The sequence below is a fragment of the Bactrocera oleae genome, chromosome 6 (assembly GCF_042242935.1).
Source record: "Bactrocera oleae isolate idBacOlea1 chromosome 6, idBacOlea1, whole genome shotgun sequence".
Classification (NCBI taxonomy): Eukaryota; Metazoa; Arthropoda; class Insecta; order Diptera; family Tephritidae; genus Bactrocera; species Bactrocera oleae.
Window position 1 is genome coordinate 52,393,003 of NC_091540.1, and position 14,064 is coordinate 52,407,066.

Here is a 14,064-nt window from a genome sequence, read left to right on the forward strand (position 1 = left end):
TGGAAAATTTTAATATTGAACTAGTTTTTTTTAAGTCTTACTCGCATCCTCTTAAAGTTTTAGAATATTTAATAATATTGAGAGTTGTAAGAAAATTGCAATAAAATTTTGTGACTTATTTTCAAGAATAAAAAATGCATAAGTATTTGTATTGCACCTGAAAACATGCTTTTTTTAGATAAAATATATATTCATAAACTTGCTGTAAAAGAATTTGAAAAAAAAAATTATTTTAGCATTAAAATTACTTTAAAAAATTGTTTGCTTCTACGTATTTTTAAAGAGTAATTATTTATCCAATTCCCATTTTATTTTTGCTTAAAAAACTTTGTAAGTAGAAATTTTTGTACATTAGAAATGTTTTCATGACGTTTTTTGTTTAAAAAAATTTTAAAAAAATAATCATTTATTTAAAACATTTAAATATTTTAGTTTGAATTATTTTAAAAATAGTTAATAGTTATTGTAAACTAAGAGCTTCCATTACAATTCAAGTTTTAGGGTAAAAAGTGTTAGAACATTTTTTATACATTAATGATGTTTTCAGAATTTTTCCATATAAACATTTTTTTGAATAAAAAAAAATTGCGAAATAAATCTTTAGCTATTAAAAATATTATTTTAAATTTTCTGCCTTGAATTGCTAAACAAAAATTTAAGAGTTTACTACATTTCTGACCATAGAAACGTCTCTTTTTGGCAAAAAAAAAATTTAACTAGAAAATTGTCGACTTTCAGCAGTAAATTGTGGCACTGTAAATCTAAAGTCAAAACAATTCAAATAATTTTGCAATATTTTAAGTTTCTACTTAAAGATTTTTTAATAAAAAATAAGTTGAATTTGTTATGCTAGAAAGGCGAATTATTTTCTTCCAAAAAATAATAACAAGCGTGTCAAATTAATTATAAATTTCATATATTTGCATATAAAAGTGAAAAATAAAGTTTATACAAATAAAAAAGTAGCAACTAACTTATGCATAAACATTCTTAACACACAAAAATGATTTGTACTCTCTTTAGGGAAAATAAAATATTTGCATCCAGCGCACAATTTTTATATTTATACTTTTCAAACGCACTGTTTGTCAACATTTTGCGTGTTTCGTCATATTATTTTCATAATAATTCAAATAATTTTGTTGCCTTATAATGTAACTACATACATAGTTTACTCTATACACACACATCTGTATATATTTGTTATAGGTTTGTAATTTGAAATTTTCGATATAGAATCGCTACTGTATACAATACAATCACACATCAAGTCACTACTTGCACATCATATATATATTTAATTTTTTAATTTACTCATCTTTGCTGTGTTTGGCCACTAAACATTTAGATTTTTTTTTATGGATTTTTTGCATATTAAAATTAAAAATTACTAAAAATTATTTGCAATATTATTTTTTCACGCTCAACTGTTAATTCGATTAATTGTCTACACTTTTGTTTATATTTTAAGATTTTTTTATAAATTCCCTCATTTGAAATGGTATAAGACGAGTAATTAGATTACAATGCTAAAACTGCTTAAACGACATCTAACTCATATTACACATACACTTACATATATCAGATTAATTTCTGGTAACTACATTACTTATATATCTACATACATGGTATTTTTAGAAAAAATATTAGGAAAACTTAAACTAATTGCGGCATAAGCCTTGGCTGTTGCCACTTTACATAGAAGACCGCACAATTGCAGTTTGTGTGTATGTGTGTTTAATATGGGTTTTCTTAATGTGCAGAGGTTGCACATGCGCAGAGCGCAACTTATATTTTTGTGATTTTCAAGTGTGTGTGTGTTAATTAATTTTCAGATTTGTTTAAAGCTTTTAGTATTTATTGATGCATTTCCCGTTGCACGCAAACATTTTCTCCTCTCACAAATTACATTCCCTGCGTATCTCTCTCGCGACGACAGCGCCTCACAGCCTGAGTAACACTACAGTAATAATTGTTGTTGCTCACTGCTGCTCGCGTGATGATGATGATGGTGGTGGTGATGATGGTGATGATGATGATGGTGATGGTGGTGATGATGCGGCTCACCATTGACGCTACGCAGCGCATTGGTGGTTGTGCGCTGGCAGCATTCATCACTTTGCGGCAGCTCAAGCTCGCAATCTTCTTGTTGCTCTTGTTGTAATTGCTGCTGCTGTTGTTGTTGCTGTTGCTGCTGCTGCTGCGGCACCACAACGCTGCAGTCATTTTGTTGCGTGCGTCGCAAAGTGCCGGACATGTAGTCCAAGGTCTTTTCGATGGCGCGCAGCCGCTTCTCTAGCGATGTTGTAGCCAGTATATCAACCTGTAAAACAAGGGGAGAAAAAGGCGGTCAAAACTTGCACAGATTAAATGCGTTTGTGTTTATAATTTACCTTCAATTGCTGATTGAGCGGCAGCAATGCAATGATCCACCATGCCCACGCCGGACCATCAGCAATGGTCTCCCAGTTCTCCTCCACCGCTGGCATCTGGCCGAGGCTTTGCAATATCTCTTGCTTGAGGTCGGTGCTGAGGCTTTCGAACCAGTCAATGGCTTTTGCCAAAACGATCGCATGCATATTGTTCACCGTCTTCACCATCTCATCGGGTATGGTTTCATCGTAGATATATTCCACTTTGGCCGTCTCGTAGCCATCCTTCTCGTTTCGTGCTAAAATTTTGAAGCGCTTGCAACCCACCGTGCTGAGTATGGAGCAGCCATCACCGAGCAACACACAGTCACGTATGTCCAGCATAGTGCCTACATCGAAGTAACGTGATTTACCGCTATTCGGCTGTACAATGCCGAATTGCTTCTCACCCGATTCGACAGCGCGACGCACCATTAATCGATAGCGTGGCTCATACACGAATAGCGGACATGGTACGTAGGGGAAGGCGGTTGTACAAATGAAGACCGGCACCGATGGCTCCAAATCGATCTCTTGCTGAAAACGTTTCTCGTAGTTGTCTGGAATGAATCGTTTCATTGCGGCTTCAAGAAATTTGGTCACAGGCCGCTTGGCCACAATGAAGGGAACGGGCGAGGATGAGCCCTGATACATGGTATTGACATTTGGTTCCACAAGTGGCGACATGCACAATGGACACGAGGAGGTGTAATCCATGCAACGATCCAAGCATACCCGGCAGTAGGTGTGACCGCATGGTGTCACCACCGGCTTCCAGAAGGTGCGGCAACACAGCACACAATCGAAATCACTGGCATCCACAAGACCGGCTGGCGCTTGCAACATTTGCTTCTGTGGCGCACCGTTAGCCAAATCGAGCTCTGCACGGGTTAACAAATTTTTTCCATTACAAAATATACTGTACTCTTTTAAATGTTCAAATACTCACTTTTCAATCGCTGCAGCTCTAGTTTCGCCCGCTCCAAAGTGCTGCGAAACAGCGCACTGTAGTGCACCTCTTCCAACGACGAACTCAATGTGGGCACCAGCTCCGTCTCCTTGGGCGTCCATTTCCGACGAAAATGTTTACGCGATGCTTGTCGTCGCAGCTCAATATCGAAGTGTTTCTCCATGCCGGCATAGATGGAGAAACGCTTATCCATGAGTGTGTCGCCGATACCTGAGATATAGCCGGAAATATTGGCGTTACCGCCGCCCACACCATCACCCACACCGACACCACCAAGGTCGCCGATGGCGCCATCCATTGGTGTTAGATAGTCGCTATCTGCGACAATATCACATTTATTACTGTCATACGGTATGAACTCGTCATCGTATGAGCTCAGATGATCGCCATTGGCATTGCTCAGCAAAGCGATTTGTTTGCGCCGGCGCAATTGTTGCTCCACCGAGAGTAATTTGTAAGGAACTGCGGCCACAGCAGCGGCCGAGCTGAAGGTACGCTGTAGCAGCGATTTGCTTTTCGGGGTTTGGGCGAGAAGTTTCTGCAAATTCTGTAAGAAAAAAGTGGTATTTTATTGAGTTGTCTTTAGAAAATTGATAGTCTCTAGGGGAATTTAGTATATAATATTAAAAGTCTCTGCGATTTAACATTCTGTACTTTGGAATTTTTAGGAAGGCTATGGGCTGAATGCAGGTTGGATTTAAATTTCATAATAACCTAGATCTTTTTTTATAGATTTTATATAAGGACACCAGATGTTAGAACTTATTCCTAGTAACTAGTTTATACCAGCGCTTAACATACTAAGTGGAAAGGATTCTTTCTCAATTCGCAAGTTCGACAACAAGTATATATTCCGATAACCTCCAGCTCCATCCGAACCTTACCGGAGTTCAAATGAATCTCTTGGCCTTACAAATTTACATACTCAAAACATTAGATTCTCGAATTTTGAAGTGTTAAAAAAGCGTTTTAAATTCTTCAACTGTCTGTTTTTCTCTCGACAATGCCTTTTTTTTTAATTCCTCTCCTAACCTCACAATTATTTTAACTTCTTAAATTGGAGCAAACTTTCCGTCTTACCTTTGCGAGATCATGTTGAAATAGTTCCGAACTAGTGAGTAAAGTGTCCCTGTCGAGACTAATGGCCAGACAATTGTCGTAGAGTGCCTCATCACAGCGGCCTAAATCACATAAAGCCAGAGAGCGTAGATAATGAGCCTAAAATAAATAAAATTTTTAGTTTTATATTTAAAGTTTATCTGAATTTATTATCGGTTTTACCTTCGCTGATGTATGGCGTATCTTCAATGCGTTCTCAACATCGGCCAAAGAGCTTTGGAAATGATTGAGCTTACGCAGGACTTCGGCGCGTAATAATAAGCTTTTGAAATTGGATGGAGCTAAAAAAATAAGAAAGTGAAATATATATATTAATGGACGATATATTATAATTACTTAGACTAAAGGTACTTAAATTTGTAAATTGAAAAAAGGGTCGAGTGACCATAGAGCCCGCCAAGAAAAATCTTTAATTAATGCCAATTTAAATAGAGATGTCAAAAAAATTCTAACAAGCGCGCTCATTGTGCCATTATGCGGTTGAGTTAGCCAAACTATGACGTACGTGGGGGGCGCACACATACATTTCCAAACTAAATTGCACAAATGAACTTTTAGAGTGGTCGAAAATATGCGCTGTCAATTTTTGAGTGGCTGACAGCGCATGGACACACCGCACTACGCACCGCAGACAAACAGACTAGGTGGTTGTGCGGCGAAGGCGGCGGTAGAGCGCGACAATAAGTAGCCGGTGTTTGACGCGCTGCGAACAAATATTGGTGGGTGCAACCGTGAAATGTCGTGGAAAATTGTATAAATAAAATAAAGTTGAGCAGCATGTCCATTGATGATTACGAAATATGTATAGCATTCGTTTTGCGCTCATTATATTAAGCATGCAAAAACAACAGCAGATAAAAAAAAAATTATTTCACGTTATTTAATTTTTTCGTAAAACAAAAAATTAAAGCGAGCTCTCGTGTGTGGTCAGTATAGCGCGTCCGTCCACGCGTCATTTAACGTCACTTAGCAAGAAGTGCGCGCAAGAGACAGCGCGCAGCGTAGCTGATACAATGTCGCTTACTGTAATATCAGCATGCAGAAAACACAAAAAAATTTTCCACAGTCCTCATTTGTTAAGGTAATTTTCAGAATAATTTATTCGATTTGCTTGCTATTCTTCAACTCAATTTTTGCGTTCTTTAAGTCATCGCTGCCGGTACGCTGTCAAATGGCGAGCGCGCGCGCCCTCTAGCTGCTGCTACGCTAATGTGCAAATTGACGCCAATCAACGACTGATACTCCGTGTTGTTGTTTACTAGCGCCAACCAATACCAATGTTTATGGCAAAGCGATTGTCCATTGTGCGCTAGCAATATAAGCGCGCGCACCGCGAACCACCCACAACTAAAAAAGCGGCAGCCGCAATCCTGTTACGTTTACAATGATCCGCGCTACTTAGCTGTACGATTACATCGGCGGCGCCAACAAATGCAATACCGCTATTGCACAAGCGATTGCCGCATGCCTTGTTGCGGTCGTGCGCTCGGTTACATTTGCGCTATATGCGCGCACAGAGCGCGCATGTCGTCATACTCGATTTATATTTACCTTAGCGTTGACTGCTTACATATGTGCATTTTTATTATTTATTTGTTGATTGCATTTCACATTGTTGTTCTTTATATTTTATGTAAGATATTTTCCTTTTCGTCGTCCCTATTGCATAGGCGCATCGCTGAGGTCGTGCCGCTTATCGCAACCGGTTTCATGATGTTGCCGCTGTTATTTAAGACATATTTTATTATGTGTGTATAAGTGTATATATGTGATGGATTTCAATTAGCGGCGGTGACACCACTCGAGGCAAAGGTAAATTAGTTATTGCCTCGTCCGTGTAGCTATTTTATGTATATTAGTTTATTTTTATGCAAATTGAGCGCGCTGCGTATACGTAATTATTCGGAAAAAGATTCTACAAAACACATTTGCAATGCAGGAATAATTTGTTCATTTTGAATGATATTAACAAAATGCCTTGGGGAACATCAAAAATGCGAGAATGAGCTTTGCACCTAGTTACATAAATTTGAAGAAGCTTAGCGATCGCAGGCAAAGTTATTGGAATATTTGCACAAAGTGAATGCAATAACGAGTAAGTTACATAAAATCGGCAATATTGGTGATTATATATGTTAAAATGACTTTAAGTTGCATATATTTGATTAACTCAGGAAATTGTCTTAAAATTCATTAATTTTTTTTTATTATTTGAGATGGTCGCCTGTTACTTTGTGTTTTCTACAATAAGCAATTATTTATTGGAAACCTTTCATTCAAAAATAGAAAATTAAATATTAATGGAAATGCGATTGGTACGCACGAAGTTTTCTAGCTCTATATAAAAGTAACCAAAAGGCTCGAAGAGTTTTTGGATTTTTTTAAATTGTAAAAATAAGTGTGTATTGCCCTCATTAAGGCGCAGAGTGAAAAATTAAAATATCTAAGCAAACATGATTAAAATTATTCAATCTCTTTGATTGATTTGAAAGTCTTTTCACAAAGTATTACATACAAAGTTATAAAAAAAAATAAATACTTTTTAAATCAAAACAGTGAGAAGCAGAAACAGAAATTTAAGTGTATTGTGATACATTGAAAAACTGACAAGCTCCAAATCGCCATCAAAACGCTTATAGATTAATGAGCTCATATTGCCTACATTTCGGCGCAAAGTGAAAAATAAAATACTTCAGTAAACTTGTATTTAAAAATTTAGAAAAGGTTATTAGCGCAATCACAAGCTTTTGGCTGTTAGATATACAATTTGACCTTCCATAAAAGTATTGTTAAATTAGTACAATAAAATTTTGTATAATAGGATAGAATAGGATTCTGTTGCCTACATTTTGGCGCAGAAAATATAAAATTGTTGAAATGGAATTAGAGGCAATATAGGTATAATTATTTTAAAATTGCGATAATAAGAAAATAATTTTTAACAGAAGAACTAACCTTATTTTTAGCAAGAATCACATAATAATCTTATATGAAGACTTGATTGATATATGGTCACGGCAAGGTAAGTCTTTTATACAAAAAAAAAAACAACCAAACAAAACAAGGGAAGGACCTCTGATGGTTGATTACACAAGATAGCTATAAAATATTTGTTTGCTGTTGTTGACATATTAAATAATTTATTTATTTTCGTTTGAATTAGTACTACAAGTATTTTCAGCAAAATTATGTAATTAGTGAAGGCATTCAATAACAATTCTTATGTGTAGAGGAGCTTAAAAAGTGTAACCCAGAAATATTCTAATATTATTACATTAGAAATAATAATTTCTAAACTGCATATTTTCCATTACTTATTCATTTTAGCCTTCATGTTACAGTTAGGTAAAAAAATATGAATTCAGCTTAGCGTTTGACTTCGCCCTTATAAATTGCCCCAGCTTCAAGCATTTGTCATAAAGTTCCCTCTTAATATTGAAAAGATGCCAACCATAAAATCCCTACCTTCCATTCATTATTAGACTATCACGAGATTCGTGGATAAAGTCACGTACGCCAGCCTTTATTTATAGACATATAAACATTGTATACCTGCACAATTCTTTCATAAATTATATAAATTCTTAATCCAAATATATTTTACCAAAATCGCATGGGGCTTCTGCAAACACATAACACAAAGTATTTCCATGCATTTTAGGTACAAATAATTATGCAACATTTTATATGATTGTTTATCAGGGTTAAATGGGTAGGGGCTCCATTAATGTGCTACCAAAAATTTCTCTTTTCTGTAAAAATCTCAATAAATTCTAATTCTTAACATAAAACATCGTTTACAGTCACTTAACAGCAAAGAGAAATTAGCTATTTTAATTTAACCTCAACTATGGTATGTTAAATGAGTTTGTAGCAGCACGAGCGCCTGCTGCAGAGCGTGAGATATGCTCAACAGCACTGCATAACATTACGCAACTCGTATTGTTGTTGTAAATTTGGTACTTTGCTTCTTCACTCGCTGCTATTGTTACGTTTGCGATTATGACTGCAAATTGTTGTCTTTGCTATTGATGTTATTGCTTTTGTATTGGCGATGCTCTGGTACCAAGCGCTGTTATTAACGCTCTGTTTATTTACATACATACTTGTATTTTTATATACTTATGTACTTGGCTGTGTGTGTGGTATGTTTGCGCTTAATTTGCAAGGAAAAATAAACGGCCAGCAATTCCAGTAGCCAATACTCATGAATATGCATGGTATGCAAATGCAGAGGTAGGTATGTTTTACGAATGAGTGCCTTTACACGGGCACAGCTGTAAGTGGTCACAATTTTTGCGGGTAGAGAGGGAGCACTGTTGAAAAATTGTGGAAGGTTGTGCGGTGATTTAAACCTTGGACATAGAAATAAAAATATTGCTTGTTTCTGCTTTTACGAGTGAGCGTCAGAAATTGGACGCTGAGGGATTATCGAGTTGTAAAGTTATGGATTTCTATTTAAATTTAATAAATTTTCAATCATAAAACCTGCAATTTTCTCGCATGTAGCTTTCATTTAAAATATAATATCTTTTGGCTTTAACAAATAGTTTTGAAACATTTATATTAAATTTATATTTTTATAATAATGGATGTAGCCATATGTATGTACATACAGAATAAAAACTGTTGTTCTATAATGTTTGTTGTAAGTTAAAAATGTTAAAAATTTAGCAATAATAAAGTACTAAGGTCTTAAAAATATATAATAAATTGTGTTTAGGGTTGCCACCTATTTTGAATCTACATTTGTATGCAAAATGAAAACAAAGAAAATAGTTTTTAAAAGGCATTATAAAAATATTTCGAAAGTCTTAAATATTTTTTGTTGCCATATTTAAACAATTTATATTAAATTATTAATACAATATATAAAATGCATTTTTATGAACAGACTAACACAATATAACTCTTAACTATATCAACTCATGTAGTAATTATTATTTAAAAAATTAAAAGTTATTTGAGAACAATTTAACCCAGGTACGGATTGATAGAAACAAGTTATGGGTATGCCATCCTCTTATATTACATAATTTTATTGCTATTCAAAGAATAAAAAAATGTTATTAATAAGAAAACATTTAAATATAGTCATTTAAAAAATAATCTAGTTTATATTTATAAAGGGGGTGTCCATAAGCACCCAATTTTTATTTATAATATGAATATTGTGAGTTTGCATTGAATTTTCTTAAAAGAAACGGTTTTAGATTATTTGTGTCAATAAATATATATATATATATATGTGTGGGTATAATCCGGGTTGTCACCTGAAAACAATTTGCTGTTGAACAAAAAAAATATCAAAAATACAAAGTCAAAAAAAATTTTAAACTACGCGCTTTCCAACTAAAAAAATGTTTGATAAACTCAATAAATGAATGTATTTTCTTAAATTTTTTGTTATATCTTGAGTTCAATCTTTCTCTTTATTAGCTTTCCTTTTACATATCAGTTTTATTGTTATTCATAGAAATGTGAATGTGTTTTCTATGTTATTGTTTTTATTCCCAAGAAATATTTTTCCTACCGATGCCCCCAGCAAACAAATAATCTGCCACTTAAACAATATGTAATTATCTGTAATTATACACGAGTCGATAAAAGTATTACATTAAGCAAACACATAGTGGCTTTTTTAAATTTGCCGCGAAACCACAAAGAATTCGCCACGGCTTATCAAGGCATGTAAACGAAAACAAAAAGGAATGCCTACAACACGCCAATTCTCACAGAAGAGAAACAGTGAGAATTAAAAAAACCAAACAAACAGAAACAAACACATAATTCTTTTGTGATCACAAATCATATTCCGCAGCGCGCTAAAGTGCTTCGTATAGTAGGGAGCGTCGAAGAAACAAATGAAATTATCATTAAGCGAACAGTGACAGACCACAAAACCCAAAAACGACAAGCAACTCAGCAGCGACGCCGGAAATTTCGACAGGCTTCATAGCGCTATTTATTGCCCATATTATTCTTAATTAGTTGTTTTTATTGTTTTTGTTTATACCGAATATGTATTTACTTTAGTTGAATTGAGGTTGCCGACGGTCAGCCGAGTGCAATGTGCGGTTGAGCGGTTGTGGGGTTGAGAGCAAGTGTGGCATGTGCGTGTGACTGTGTAAATGTTGATTGAGCTTAACAGCACGAAATATAAACAATAAACAGCTGGCAATGCGAAAACGATGTTGGCGAATTTACAGTGGATAATTATTTTAAGTAGACAAGCATATGAGAATTTATGGACAGTCTTATAAAACAGACCAAAAATATTGCGGAACGCGTTTTTTCTTTAAAAACATTTACTTGGCTGAGTAAACAAAAAATTAACTGAATAAAAAACAAATTTAAATGAAAAAAAAATAATATCACAAAAATTAAAAAATTTATATAATACATAAAATCTCAAATTTTTAAATTAAAAAAATAATTATTATAAATTTTTTATCTGCGTAATGTAGCAGCAACAAAATCCAAAGCCATATCTTACTCAGAAAGTGATTGTTTAATATGCTCAAATACTTTCTATACAAAACAAAACTTAATTGTAAAATAAGGCGTTCACTGATTGGCCTATCAATCAAGAGTTTTTTATGTTTAAATAATTAGAACAATAGGTCACTAAGGTGGCAAACCGATAGCCAAACTGCCCAGCAGTGACTATGCTGATAACAAAAATGGTGTATACTTAAAATGGCTTAAGTAAAAGTTAAAAATAAACAAAAGTGATATAAAATTAAAAAAATTGTAAACATGTTAATGCGTAAAAACAAAAAAATCATAATCATAATAAAAGAATACTCATGGCGTAGTTTTAGAAATATTTATAACTACAAAGTTCTGGTATTCGACTTTTGAGTATTACTTTTGTTTAAACCGTTACTTTTTTGATCATATGATTTTGTAATTAAAAGATAAGATCTCTTCTAAGTTTGCTAATGGCTCCCAAAAGTAGTAAATGTTGGCAGCTAAAGTGACGTCACTAAAGAAACAAACACATAAAAATGAAGTACGAGAAGTTTTTCGGCTACAATTCAGTATATATTTTAGATGTATAGCATTTGTTAGAGGGATAGCTGTCGAAACAACTGTCAAAGTAAACACACGCGTTCGACATTTATGTTCGATATTTTCGAAAATAATATGGAACAAAGTTTAAAAATCGTTGCGAACTTATATTTAGATTTTTATCTTATCTTCAGGTCACAGAGACAGCAATTTATTGAAAGGAACTGTTTGGTGAGATGATTCATATCCAGAAATGAGTATTTAAATTTTCTACTTAGGTTATGTGATTTAATGTCTCGTTAGTAAATTCTTAAAATCAGCTAAGACTGACCAGTTATCAGCTATTTATTTAAAAATGATGAAAAAAATAATGCAAAAATAGAACAGAAGACACAGTTTGGGGACCATATCCCAAAAAATCTGTCCAAAAGCATAAATTAGGAAAATTATTCGCTTCTTTTTGTAAATTATTTAAAAATATCACTTCAAATTAAAGCCAATATGATAAATATTTTCTGACCTTAGTCAAATCAAAACCCAAAAAAGGTATATATATTTGTAACAACAAAACATAACCAAATTCTGAAGAAGAGCAAATATTTTTTTTTATAATTTAAAATAATTGAATTTATGCACTTACGTAACTTTTTAATTTTAACTTAGATAAATATTAAAATAAATTGAATTGCTGCTGACAAATAACATTTTAATACTGAATTATTTGTGTAATTTATTTTTCAATTTCCCAAAGGCAAAGTGAGACGCAAATGTTGTTTACATATGTAAATATATGTATGTGTATATGTGTAAGTTTGTCTACACAATTAAGTTCGCAAACTATTTAGCGATAGTAAAATAAATTGATAATTGCGTTCTAAAAGCTGACAAAACCAACAACAAATCATTTTTTTCCCAGCGCTCTCAAAGGCGGGCATATGGATCAATATTGCATAATAACTACAATAACAACTATAACTATGTGTAATAACTTATTTATTGATGTAGGTGAGTCAATGTACCTGCCGTCAATAACGGTGCATTACGAGCAATTTTAGTGCTCAAACGAAATATTGAAAATATTGAGCAGGAAATGATGCCAAATAAGTGCATATAGAGGCTGTCGATTATTGATATTGCACACAGCTAAAAATGTTTGTTGTACTAAAGTAACTGCAAATGCATGGCATGTAAGCGGTTTTAGTAAAAAAATATGTTGAAATGTAATTTTTTTCATAATATTACTGGCTGCTTGAGTTCGAAACCTGTTCCGCCACTATAGATATTATTGCACAATTAAACAGTCAATGAAATTATTGATAATTACAAGCGGCGCTTAAATTAGCTAATATTTATTAATAATTATTACTGATTTGCAGAAGTTGTTAGATTTATTTATTGTTTACTTTGGTTATCGTTATTGAGTCATAATATTTTCATACTACCCAGCAGGGTAGTTTTCGAGCTTTACTAGCTTTTTGATATATTGCTTGCGGTATTATATTATATTTAGTCATAATTAATTATTTACTTTGCAAGTAATCGAAAACTGTAAATAATTTATTGTTAAAATTTTGCTGTCATAAATTTCACACAACAAATCAAGTTTTCAAGCTTACAAGACAGCAACTTATTTCGAAAATAATTGAGAAAAAATTATATGAAATAATTTAGTTGATTAGAAATTGTGTTATATATTATAAAAAATTATTTGAGAAAAATATTAATACAGTTTTTTTAGAGTTGGCACCAATATGGCAGTATATATGCTGTATTTTAAATGTATTGAGTTTTAGAAACGAAATTGCCTGCAAAAAAAATATTTCTTGATATTTCAAGTGCTTAGAGTTTCCATTCTAACACTAAAGAATTTGAAATTTAAAAAGTTAGTAAAAATAAACAATATCGGTTCTGTTATCACATACTAATTTTAGAATTGCCAAAAAAAATTTTTTTTTGTAAATTATTTAACGAAATTAACAAAACGAGGTTATGATTATAGCACTGCCAAACGACACGCAATATTTATTTGGTGTATGCTTTATAAATTCTCTTCGGTTACAACTTTTTATCATTTCAAATTTTAGCCGTTTTCAGAATAAAGTTTATAATTAATAATATTTTTTTAAGAAAAAAGTAACAGTTTTTCTTAATGTATTATTTAGCTGTCTGGTGTTGTCACACTAACAAAAATCAAGTCATGTGAATTATTTAACGGAAAATTTTTTTTATTATTTGTGTCATTAGCATCAGTATATAGTTTGTTAGTAAATTTTATAGAAAATTACAAAGTCAGGAGCTATTTTTTCCTTCTTCGGATATAATTTGTAAACGAATTTTTATAAAATCGGTTAACTAGATCGGCTGTGTAGGCTAGAGGGTTAAACAGAAGAGGGTCTACAGAAAACTTTTATTATAACAAAATCAAGTAGAGGTCTCTGTAGACAAGACCAGTGATTTATAAAGTTTTGTACATGATTTTTTGTTTATTCAATTTTATTTATTTGAATTTCTAAAAAAATAAAAAAAATCCTAAAATGACTCGAAATTGGC

General features: G+C 33.0%; 1 protein-coding gene across 2 annotated transcripts in view; it reads right to left on the reverse strand.

Annotated features, from left to right (window-relative positions):
- Window positions 1-899: 899 nt before the first annotated feature.
- The window catches only part of LOC106621714 (uncharacterized), a 71,883-nt gene continuing 58,718 nt past the window's right edge, over window positions 900-14,064 (reverse strand). For both annotated transcript variants that reach the window (XM_036359108.2, XM_036359109.2), the window contains 5 exons: window positions 4,663-4,781; window positions 4,462-4,599; window positions 3,361-3,928; window positions 2,394-3,292; window positions 900-2,323 (listed from right to left, as the gene is read on the reverse strand). In XM_036359108.2, coding sequence (XP_036215001.2) covers window positions 1,961-2,323; window positions 2,394-3,292; window positions 3,361-3,928; window positions 4,462-4,599; window positions 4,663-4,781 — 2,087 coding nt within the window. In that variant the 3' untranslated portion in view covers window positions 900-1,960. The remainder of the gene's footprint in view (window positions 2,324-2,393; window positions 3,293-3,360; window positions 3,929-4,461; window positions 4,600-4,662; window positions 4,782-14,064) is intronic.